General features: G+C 45.6%; 1 protein-coding gene across 2 annotated transcripts; it reads left to right on the plus strand.

The window, feature by feature from the left end:
• The first annotated feature begins 2,000 nt into the window (after positions 1–2,000).
• Positions 2,001–12,028, plus strand: PAIP2 (poly(A) binding protein interacting protein 2). Of its 2 annotated transcripts, XM_068960228.1 has the most exons (5): positions 2,014–2,183; positions 5,966–6,076; positions 6,852–7,011; positions 9,496–9,675; positions 10,956–12,028. In XM_068960228.1, exons 3-5 carry the CDS (start codon positions 6,874–6,876, stop codon positions 11,010–11,012), a joined length of 375 nt encoding a protein of 124 aa, XP_068816329.1. In that variant the 5' UTR covers positions 2,014–2,183; positions 5,966–6,076; positions 6,852–6,873; the 3' UTR covers positions 11,013–12,028. The 2 variants fall into 2 exon arrangements, with proteins under 2 accessions (XP_068816330.1, XP_068816329.1); XM_068960229.1 differs by lacking the exon at positions 5,966–6,076 and having other exon boundaries at positions 2,001–2,183.
• Positions 12,029–12,259: the final 231 nt, after the last annotated feature.

Raw genomic sequence — 12,259 nt, forward strand, 5'->3', positions numbered from 1 at the left:
TAACATTGGGACAAAGAGTCTTTAACTCAATTGGTGGTCCAGTTTCTTTGATGATTCTTTGATTTTGATGATTGGGAAGGCTAGGGGACAGCAAAAGGCTGTACTGTAAAGGGTGGGAAACACCACTAGAAGCACAGCGTGGCTCTGATCTTTGTTGAAATGTCTGTGCCCTCTGTAAGCAGCAAGTGTTTGAAGGGGAGTCATTTCTTCCTGTAGAAAATTTTCCACCTACCTTTAAAAAAGAAGGGGAGGGAGGTAAGGGAAGATAGGGTTGAAGGTCAGGCGCTTAATGGAGGTTCCTGAAAAAAGATTTCTGATGAAGTTGATTATCTCCTCGTTCCTTAACCTAAGGCCTTAAAACTCATGAGTCTTGTGCAGAAGGATTGGTTTTTTAAACAGCCATCATGTTAAAAAAGTGTTTAAAAAGTATTAAATTTCTATGCTCTCTGTGAAACCCAGGGATCAGTTCTTTGCTGAAGTGGCCTGATGTCCCCAAGCAGACTGAAAAAGGTTTGAGAATAGTTAAGGTGCAACCTGGCAACTTTTTCTAGTTCATGTTCCCCAAAAGTCTTTTCCCATCCCCGTTCTTCAGTATACATGCCCTCTATGCTTAGCCAAATCGAGAGATCAAAAATTGTTTGCTCGCATCAACTCTAACTCAGTTGCTTAAGCTGCTGCGTTGCTTAAGCTGCTGCTTAAGCTACTGCGTTGGTCCCTGTGTTACAGCAACACTGTACAAGACCCCTTGCAAACAGAGCAGCTTGGCAGGTTTGCCCTGAACTGGAAGAGTTTTTAAGGACTACTTGTTTCTTAGCATGATTGATACCAGATTAGATCCTCGGTGCTTGCCTAGACACTCGCAGCCTTTTCTTTCTCAGCAGCCTCTCATCTTTCAGGCAGTAATAGGAGCTGCAAGTTATTTACAGTAAGGAACAAGAGAGCAGCGTGTGATAAACCAGCCCAACGTGGCCAACGCCTGGCCTGGGCGAGTAAACTTGAGACAGGAGGCAGAGCGCCAAATTCGGCTCTAGCAAAACTGCAGCCTTAGGAAAGGAGATCCTGCAGCCTCCGAGGCGCGAAGCTCCTGTAACCAGCGGGGATTTCACACCGTCCCAGGCCCCGAGCGCGCAGCTGGAGCCGGGGCAGAGGCAGCTCGCCTGGCCTCGGCTGCCCGGCGCCGCTGCTGGCTGCGCGTGGGAGGCTGCCTCGAGCGGGGCCGGGCCGGACGGAGCTGCCCGCCGCCCCAGGCGCCGGGGCACTTCCTAGGGCTCTGCCTGCGGGGTCACCCTGAAACGCAGGGAGAAGAGCTCCCGTCTGGAGCAGCGCCCTGGGGTGGCAGGTTCCTTAGACGCAGTGTGCTTTTTGGGCACGTTTTTCTTGGAATGGTTCTGCTCCAACATTTATTTTAGAAACATACGTATGGGAGGATCGTTACAGATCAAGCCAGAGTCTCTATGGTGGAAATAAATTTTAGGGGAAGTTCTGACCCTGTATTTTAATTATACCTTATTAGCGCCATGTCCGTGCAAAGCCGGCGTGGGGACAAGCTGCCAGTGGCAGCTCTGCAGGACAAGCCTGTGCTGGCCGCCTGCCTTCGGCCCGGACCGGGGCCGCTGGTCGGGACCGCTGAGGCGGGCGGGCCGCGGGGGAAGCGTGTGCGGCAGCGGGGCCTGCACCGCGCCGCCTCCATCCTAACCTGGCGCTACAAGATGGAGGCTCGCCGCCCTCCTCCGGGACTACGAGTCCCGGCATGCCTCACGCCAACGCTCAAAATGGCAGGTAGCGCCGCCAGCCGTTCCCCAAGAACTACGAGGTCCAGCATGCAGCGCGGCCCTGCATTCGCGACCAGCCCGAATTTCCAAGATGGCGGCAGCGCTCGCGAAGGACTACAGCTCCCAGCGTGCAGCGCGCCCCCCCCGCCCCGCCCCAGGCCGGCGGCCGGGCGCTCCGCACGCTCGGCGGGCCGGCCTCGGTCCTCCGTCTGGTTCCGGGGGAGCGGGGGGCGGGGCTTGTGCGGTCACACAGGTAGCGGAAGTGACTTCACGTCCGGCCAGGCTGTTGTGTTTGGAGGGGGAGCGGGGTGGAGAGAGCGGAGCCCGAGCGAGAGCGGCGACGAGGCGGCGGCGGCGGCAGAGCAGCTCGGAGCCGGCGTGCGCACCCGCGGCCCTTCGCTCTCCGCGCAGGTAGGCCCGAGCGGCGGCGGCGGGCGCGCTGGGGGCCGGGCGGCGGCGGCGGCGGGGGCGGCCCCTCCCCGGCGGCGGGGGGGGGGCCGGGCGGGCGGCGCGGCGGCGGGGACGGCCTTGTTCAGCAGCGGGCCGCGCGGCTGGGCCGCCCCGCGCGCCCGCCCGCCTCCATTGTTTCCAGTCTCCATCCGGGTCCCTCGGAGGGAGGGGGGGGGGAGCTGCTGGCAGCCGCGGGGGCCGACGGGATAGCACCCCCCCACCGCGGCGCGGGGGCGGGCGCTGGTGGCGAACAAAGCGCGGGGGGGAGCCGGCCTCGGCCCCGGCCCGACCGGCCCCGGCCCCGCGGGCCCTCCGCCCCGGGGCGGGACGCGCCGCCGAGCCGTGTGCTGCGCGGGGGGGGCGGCCCGCGGCCTGGGGCCGCCCGTGACGCCCCCACCTCCCCCGGGCCGCAGCTCGGTAACGGCGCTGATAGCCGCCAAGAGGCGGCTGCCGAGCTCGGTGCAGCCCCGCGTCAAAAAGCGGGTTTTCCCTGTGCGGCCTTAGGGGGTACATGCTATTCGTGCCATTGCTCAGTGTTACCTGAAAACATAGACGCTGGGAACAGCTTTACGTGCTTTTTAGGAAGTAAAGTTTCTCCGCTTTCAAGAGATTTAATTAACCGAGTCGACTGTCCGGTTCTCAGCAGAAGTTGTCGTAGCTGCAGCAGCTGTGCTGCTTACCACCGACTTGGTTTTGGAGTTAGTCCTGGCGTGCTGTGAAATGAATGGGCTTAAACGTGAAACTCTGAAGTGCTTGTGCGAGGTTGCCTTGGCATCCTTCATGAATTTGATTAAGGAAACTATTAAACACAATATAATCAGTTGATAACTGCCTGTTGCTAATCTAATTAGATAACGAGAGACTTGGCCAGCACCCCTGAGTCAGAAGAGTGTTCACCACTGAGTAAACAAATAACGCTTATCTTCCGCAGGTGTGCAAAGTATTCCCTACTCTACTAATACAGCTTTGCTTAAACTTCAGCTGCTGCTAAAATCTTAATGTGCTGCTTGCTGGTCTGCCTTGCTTTGGGATGCTGGTGGGGAATTACTTTTTTAAGGGTAAGGAGACCTTTGTTTTGCCAAATGGAGTTAGACCCATTGACCTTACCTTCCGAAGGAGGTGTTAATAATCCTCTTCTGTGGTTGGCACTTAAACACCAAGTCTTCAATCGCAGAGCTTTGTATATTGATGGTGGTTGGTCTAGGTCTTTTCCTTGCTATAAACATAACAAAATTCAGAAAAGCAGATAAATTAATGGAACTTAATGATATTCTAGAATAACGGGTTCCTCCCTTTATTTTGTAGCGAAAGCACTTTTCTTTCACTTCATTCACCTGGAAGTTCTGTTGGTATGGGTATGAGATGCTTAGCTTCTGACTTTGTTCCTAAGATAAATCCTGTTTTTCAGTCTTTCGTTATGCGCTTACCCTGTTTTTTTCTGCTCTCTCCTCGCTTGTTCACATTCCCCCACTTCCCCCTTCCTGCCCCCCAAATCCTGGAATAGTTTGAGACTGAGTGAGCACCAAAAGCCAGGCCAGTGTTCAAAAAGAAGATATCATTATGGTAGTATATTTTCTCCATATCCTCTATTTCCCAGCACTGCTAATGTTGTATTGCTTGTTTTACTGGAAGGAACCTCGAGGCCCTCTACTCCCCATCTGTTCCCAGATAGAAAATTGCTTATTTTTATTCTTGACTGTAGTGTTGCCTTTCACTGTGTCTTGTTTTCCACAGCAACCTTGGCTTGGGATTGTGACTTTTTGCGAGACTAAACTGGCCTTTGACTCTCCTTCTTTGGAATTGCCTGTAGCTCACCACTAAAAGGACTGTATCAGATGCTGGTGAAGCAGTTGAGACTAATTTTATTCTCACAAACATAGCATAGAAGGCAGGCTGATTTGTATCTTGAAACGGTGAAATGAAAAACTCCCTATGCAGTATGTTTTATTACAAGCTGCAAAAAATCAAATTACAAGGAGTGCTGTGACTAATGCACTGGCCTGGGGCTTGCTTAGTATTAATGCAGAATAAATGTTTGTTTACACGTTTGCCTAGGGAAAAACATTAGCAGACTTAGCGTTTCATCAGATATCTTTCTGGTGGCATAAATGTCATATGTTCAGGTTAAAGCCTCATATATTTTTTTTGAAAATAATGATCAGCATCATTCTTGAGCAGTAATGGAAAAAGTTATTTTAGTCCAAGAGTGAAATACTGCACTTCCCTTCCCTTCCTTATAAATAAAATAGCTTGGGTTCTGCTTTAATGCCTGGTAACTGGGAAAACTAGCCCATGATTCAACAGATCAACCTTTCAGACTTTTACAAAAACAAGGCTTTTTCACCTTTATGGAATTGTCTGGATACAGTGTTTTCTATACAGAACTTCCCTGCAACTTGGCCTGAGTGCCTTGCCCTGTTCATGCAGAGTTAATCACCTGTGCTGTAAATTGTTGATGTGCAGAAAGCCCAGTGGAATATTAATATTCCCTCCACAAAAGAAACAGTGAATACACTTGCCAATAAAAGAAGAAATTAATTAGGCATTTTAGACTTTGAAGTCTTTTATTTCGTTCAGTCCTGTTGGTAAGCTTGTGAACATCTGCAGGTGTTAAAAAGAATTTCAAGCTTGAATTGGGATGTCAAATGCAATGTCTTTTCCTGTTTTATGTTAAATGCTAGCTGTACTCCTTTGCAAGTTTGTTTTGAAAGAACATCAAAAATAACCTGTTATCTGTTACTAGAGTACTCTAGTTTCTGATCTCATTTTTGATATTTCCTAGGGAGTTAAACTGACTTCCGTACTTGGTTTTGCCTTTGATTGAAAACCTTAAATAGAATAAACCAGGGAAGTTCCTTTTTTCTTCACTGTGTTTTTCTTAATTGATCATTTGGATGTAGCAGGTTTTTGACCTGGCATTATCAAGAACAAGATATTGAACCAAAACTTACATGCATCCCATAGATAATAGGGTCAACTGGCACGTGAAGAGGAAAACAGGAGCTGCCCTGTGTTAAGCACTGGTGTCGTAGTAACCATGGAGGCTGTATTTTGATATCCTCTTCTACTGCAGTTTGACAAGTGGAGTACTAGCTACAAAGTTGACTCGGTAATGAAACAAAAATATTTTGCTCACTGCTGCATTGTTTCATTGCAAATCTTTGGCCATCTTCAGTCCTAAATTTGAAATTGCTATCAATTGCAAATGAGTAATGTTACAGAACAAACCTGACTTCATGAAGACATGGCGTAGGAAAAGTTGGGCTTCTGGAAGCTATCACTGCCCCTTCTTCCTCCCCCTCCCCCCCCCAAAAAAAATACCGAAAGATAAAAGAAGCATTCAAGTTGTGGGATGTATGTGATTTTTATTATTATTTTAGGTCATTGCCTCACACTTTGCATTCTGTAGTCAAAATATTCTCCAACGTTAGTATCTGTACTTAAACGTGGTATGGGAGGGAAGAAAAGCTATGACATTTGGATTACAACATAGAGAGGGTTTTTTAATGTATACGTATGTATATGTGGGGGTGTGTGTATATATATAAAAATAATCACGCCTTGGATATGAACGGACTTGGGTATCTGAACTTGTACGGCTTACTACGCCTTAAGGAAAGGCTGCAATACCATTGTTCTGACAAAGATTCAGACTACGCTTGAGATTTGTCCTGCTTTGTTGTAGTTGTGGTTAGGTGGAACAAAACACTCTTACCAACTGTACCTTCATTCCTTGAGTTCAGGACGTTGTGGTATGACATATTGTGGACACGCAGGAAAGTTGAGCGTTCTCCAGACGTGACTCAGTCCATGTTAATGAAGTGGGATGAGAGGCAAGCACGTACTGTCTTCTGGTTCGTTCTGGTGTTGCCTTTATCTGAAACTTCCCAATCAGTGGGCTTTTGCTAATGGACTAGCTACAAGAACTGTAGTGCCAAATTGCCTCTATGAAGAATCACTGCATCATAGCTTCTGCCTCTGAGGGCTTGCAGGGTTTCTGAGCAATGAAATGGCCATGCAAGTTGGTTCATGCAACCACATATAAGATCTTGCAGCTGAACTTGGATAGTCTAAAAGTTACACTGAAGTTTTCCCAATCATGGCTTTCCTTGGAAAAATCCCGCCGAGTGTTGCATGCTGTCTCTGTAACAGTATGGACACTGGGCAGTTTATTTCCAGGGAAGCTTGGTAAAAATGCAGGTGAGAGTTTTAAATGTATTTAGGAAAGCAAATTTTCCTTTGTTTCCTGAATGTTGCCTCAAATACTCTCCTCCTCTTGGCAGGTATGCATGCTTTCTTTTTTTTTTTTTTTTTTTTTTTCTCTTTTCCTGGCCCCTTTTCATCAGCCTTGGTGCTTGGCTCTTGTTGATTTGGGGAAGTTTAATTCGGGGAAGTCTCTCTAATCTGTATACGATAAACACAGAGCTTCTGATGTTCTTCCGCTTGTTATGATGGTGGCTTATTATCAGAACTCAATTTTATGTGTTTTTTACACACCCTACTACCACCATGTTAAGGCTATCTGGAGCCCTGAAATATAGGTGCAGCTTTCCCTTGGGCAGGATCTGTGCAGAAGTAGGGTGATGAGTGAACGTGCACATCTTTAATTACTGCATTTCTTAATTGTAGACTTCAGATCAAAGACGCAGCCATGAAAGATCCAAGTCGCAGCAGTACTAGCCCAAGCATCATCAATGAAGATGTGATTATAAATGGTCATTCTCATGAAGATGACAATCCCTTTGCGGAGTACATGTGGATGGAAAACGAAGAGGAATTTAACAGGCAGGCAAGTTGTTTTCCTGTACAGATGTGTTGTGGTGTGCTTTGCTATTTTCTAGCTTAAAGGAGAGGTGCTGTGGCCTAACAACCAGTGTACAGGACTGGGAACCCTTTAGAGCCAGAGTTTTTAGATAGGCTTGCTAGAACGATTCTGGGGACAAATATGGTTTCTCTACCAATAAATATTTATTTTCTGTGAATTTGTTGGAAAATAGAAGTAGTGCAGAATGTTCTCACACATCTGTTAATTCCGTACTTCTGCAGGAGGGAGCAAAAAATATATAGTTGACAGACTTGACCAGTGGCCCGTTGGAAGGCCCTGATCTTGTTAGGGTACTGAGTTGTTGAGACTCTTAGCTTGTGAAAGCATGCCAGGTGTGGTAGCTGCAAACTGGATAAGTTCAGGTGCAAATGTGCCTTGTCAACAGGGCTGTTATTAAGGGAGTTGGTGAGCATAGTTATTTGGTGACGGTTCTGTTCGGGTTGCTTAATACTTACGGAAAGTACCTTAAAGCTGGCCTTTGCGATCTGATTGGAAGGAAGCTTTGATTTCATCTTCCACCTTGTATCTGGGTGCAGTTTTGCTTCCTGTGGAGTTGAGGACAGCCCCCCCCTTTCCATTCTCCTTTTCATAGTAATCGTTGCTTGGTCTTGTTGCTCAAATTGCTTGCTTTCTCTGTACTGCAGTAGTGTGGCAGTGCTGAAGGCTCAGAAGCGTAAGCTTGTGAAACACGTCTCCTGCTCTCTCCTTAGAGTTCTTTATTGGGTGCAAGTAGGTACAAAGCTAATCTCAAATTCAGGCTGCTCACGAAGTCTATATTCTCTTGTGCGGATGCCAGGATGGTCTCAACGTTGTATCCTGTTTGGTGGGTTTCTTCCTCCTCAGGGACTCTGCTCTACTTAGCATACAGGATGTGCAGTACTTGGGGAATGAACTGAGAGTTGTGCAGTGAATTAACTATTTATCACATACAGACTCCATTTTGAGAGAACAAGGATGGGAGCATGAGAGGAGATTGCTTTTATTCAGGCAGGCAAATACCATGCGAGATCCTGTTATCTTGTCCCTGTAGGCACATCCCTCTGTGAAGCTGAACAAGTCAAAACTTTGAATGGAGAATACAAACTGTGCCGATATTACTTTCAAGCCATTTGGGGAATGAAGTGTTTTTTAGTACTTCTGGAACTGCCATTGGAGGCACCTGTAGATGTGCAGCAATGTAACAAAACACCTGGAGTTGGGCAACCCCTGTTGTAATACTGACTTGTGACTGTGTGCCCACGGTTTCCTTTACCCACGCACAGGAAGGAGACAGTACATCAAAAGAAGGATTGGAAGCTGGAGTACTAATCTGCCCATGCAGGGTGCTTTTGCACTGGGTTATCTGAAGAAATTAGTAAGTCACTGTTTCATGCAGGGTTTGAATTGTCTGGACAGTCACTTGGAGCATATGGTAATGAGTCCTTGTTCCCCAAGAGCTGTGTACCATGTCCCTTTAGTACTAAGGGAGCTGGTGACCGCGCTTGCCTCAAGGATAGAGGGCCTGGATTTTATGGGAATCCCGAGTTCCGATGCTAACTTTTTTGAGTTTGTGTTTCTCGCGTGTAGCTCTACTTCCATCACAGGATCTAGTGCACGTTTGATTTTTCAGGGTGGAGGATAGATGGAAAAACTTGTTGAAGCTTCCATTAAATGCACTTAATCTGGTCTGAATTCCACCTCCCCCACCTAATGTCTGGCAAGTCATTCATGTCAGCTTCTATTTCCATGCTCTCCCATCCAAGTACTGTGATGTAGGACGCACAAAACTTGTCAGGATCATCTCCTTCCAAAGCTTGTTTACTGAACAACCAAGCAAAACTTTCCTTTAATCTGTGTTCAGCAGCGCATGTCAGTTCTGCGTCAGCTGATTTGTACTGCAGGTCAACGTTCTTAATGACTGCTATGATCATGTGGAGTTTCTTATGAGAACTACATTGTGTGAAAATGTAAAGTACAGCCTAGGAGATGCTTGTTATTCCCCGCTCCTAGGGAGAGGCAGTAATTTTTTTCAAGGGTCTTACGGGGCATTTTTCTTTTGAGTGCATGAGTTGCACGGCTGCACAAATCATCCCTGGTTCCCTTCCTCCTACTTCTCCTAAGTTAAATGGTGGGTTCCATCCGAACTAGGTGGCACAGCTGAAATTTGACTTGGAACCTATGTTCTGCTTCTCCTTGAGCTGGTAGCAAGCTCTCTGCAGTAAGCACGTGGGCTAGACTGCTAGGACTGATGGGTTGTCCTGCCGTCCTCATCTGCAGCGTGAGTTCCTGGGACAATGCACTTTTACGTGTGAAAGAATCAAAGCTGCTTGCCTTCTTACAGCAGAAATATGTTGTTCTGTCAGAAGTCCTAGTGCAGTGCTAGGAAGACGGTCAGTGGGTGCACGGACCCTGAAATAAAGGCACAGCCTCTCAATAGCTTTGATAAAGCTGTTTCTTCTCATTGTGTAGATTGAAGAGGAATTGTGGGAAGAAGAATTTATTGAGCGCTGTTTCCAAGAGATGCTGGAAGAAGAAGAAGAGCACGAATGGTTTATTCCAGCTCGTGATCTCCCACAAACAATGGATCAAATCCAGGACCAGTTCAATGACCTTGTTATCAGTGACAGCTCATCACTGGAGGATCTGGTGGTAAATTCAGTTTCTCACCATATTTCTAAAACTTGACAACTCTCCATGGCCAAGGCTGATTTCTGTTTCTGGTAATGGCAGTAGAAAATCCTTTATAGGTAGGCCAGTGACTCTTATACCATGCATAGCGATGGTGGAGGGGGAAATGTGGAACAGTTGAGTAAGGTATGTTTCGTCAAATGACGTGACTAGTTCAGTAGTTTTGTTCGTGACTGCATGATGCCTTTCCTCGGCCATGGCATAAATTCAGGTGTGTTTGGGTATGCCTGCTCTATTATGAATGGAGGGCAATGAGCAAATCATGCTGACTTCATGAAGTGCAATTCAGTGGCAGGACCGCAAGACTTTAATCCAGCAACTTTCAACATTTGCACGTCCTGGGTAGATGCAAGTCATGTTCTCAGATCTGATGTTGATCGTGTAAGCTACAACAGATTTTTTTGGTAGCAACTCTAGGAAGAGGAAACCAGCTAAACTGTGATTATATCGCTGATTCTTGCTGTATGGCTTCTCAGTCCAGAGCTCAATTAAAAGGAAAGGGTAGTCTGTACATTGTTGCCTAACAGAACGTGTAATGGAGTTATTGATAGATAAGTCACATAACTGCTGTAAAAAGTCAGATGCAGAACTCTCTTTTCCAAGCTTAAGGAGATGCAGGTAGCAGTTTCTAACTCAGTTAAGAACATAAAAGCCTAACCCTCCTTTTCTCTCTTAACAATAAATAGCTCATTTTGGAGATACTGGCTGCCCACCTGTAACTGCTACCAAAATAACTGCAGAAGTTTGTAGAGCTTGCCAACTGGGTAGAAAGGGTACTCGCGGGCACAGAAGAATTTAACGTATGAGCATTGTATTTTTTTTTAATTGCCAGAAGTGGCTTAACTTCCTTGAACAAAAATCTCTTCTTGCTCAAATAAGCAAGAACTAAAAACCTTGTGACATACTTAAACAGTTCAACTTCAGGAAGGGCTTTCAACAATAATCAAAGTTGCTGTATGTGATGCGTATATCCGTGTTCTTGTTTCTTACTCACTGAGCCCTCAGTTGTATGAAAACCTCCAGGGTGGTGCTAATGAAGGGTGAATAGTGCAGGTACAAACATAGAGTGGGCTTTTTAATGAGTATGGAGACCTTCAGCACATGTAAAACCCTGTTACATGCCTCGATGTGTTCTAAATCTGTAAGCGCGTAGTAGTGGTGTCCACCTAGAATTGTATTCAGCTTAAAAGTGGAAGATGAAAATAATGATTCAACTAGACTTCTGTTTTTCCCTTCCTTAGGTCAAGAGTAATCTGAATCCAAACGCAAAGGAGTTTGTTCCTGGGGTGAAGTACTAAATATTTGAGTAGACTGGGCCCTCTTTTGGTGGATGTAGCACAATTTCCACACTGTGAAGCCAGTATTAGAAGATTTAATTGTAAAAGCTCTCTTCTTGTCACTGTGTTACACTTATGCATTGCCAAAGTTTTGTTAGTCTTGCATGCTCAATAAAAGTGCTGAGACTGTTACTAAGTAAATCTGTCAAAAGTTTAATGAAAACGTGATTGGACCCTGGCTCTTTGCAAAGGAGACAGTGAGGTAAGAAGCACCAGTCAAGTTGAGACAAAGTACCACATATAAAAACTTCTGCAGACTCTGTCTTTTTAATAGGAATTTGCTAAGGATGGTCTGTTTTTAGCTAAAGATGTGTTAACTGGTGCTAGTTTGCACCTGATAATGCCTTAACTTTAAAATGAAAGCAAGGTTATCTGATTGTTATGCAAATTAGCTAACTTTCCTTTGAATATCAGTATTGTTACTAATGTTAATTTTTCCCCTTAAAAAAAACAAAAAAACTTGATGCTGCTTTTAAGCAGCATGAGCTTTAACAGAAATTTTGCAGACCTGTACAGAGTCCTAGATCTCAGCTACTGAACTAACATCCAAGTGATTGGAAGGAAATTTCCTATATTTACAGTATGTTATCATGTTAGAAATGTTTCACTTCCTGATTACATTAAAGGAGATGTGAGTTTCATCACAATTTCTTCCAAGAACCCAGATACATAGCCCTGTCTATGTAACTTTTAGCATACAACTTTAATATAGCTGGATTTAACCAAGAAAACCCTAGCATTAGTGATTTGAGTGGTGCTTTTCCCTTGCTTTGTTTAATCATCACTACACAATAGTCTACAGCACAACAACTTTTTTCTTTTAATAAAGCTAGAACAGTTTTGGCTTCTTAAACTTCATATTTGGGTAGGTTAAGCTGCCATACGTGTTCAGTGTGAATAGTGTTTAAGTTGAAAATATTGTAAAAAAATTATATTTTTTCAAAAATATTTAAAAAAATAAATAATAGTAGAACTGACTTGTGACTGTCTCATGAATATGCATCTTACATGGCAACCCTCATTTGGCTGCGTCAGGAGGTAAGGGATGATGTTAACGCTTCAGGGCACATACGGTGCCTATAGTGCTGCTTGTAACAAGCTCATCCAAAATAGCAGTCTCAGACTGGGCTCTGACTGCTCGTTTTTCCTCCTATGAAGTCTTACTGCTCTATGTGTTTCCCTGAGCATGATTTGCTGGAATGCTATTT

Source organism: Struthio camelus, chromosome 13 (genome assembly GCF_040807025.1).
Source record: "Struthio camelus isolate bStrCam1 chromosome 13, bStrCam1.hap1, whole genome shotgun sequence".
NCBI classification, from domain to species: Eukaryota; Metazoa; Chordata; class Aves; order Struthioniformes; family Struthionidae; genus Struthio; species Struthio camelus.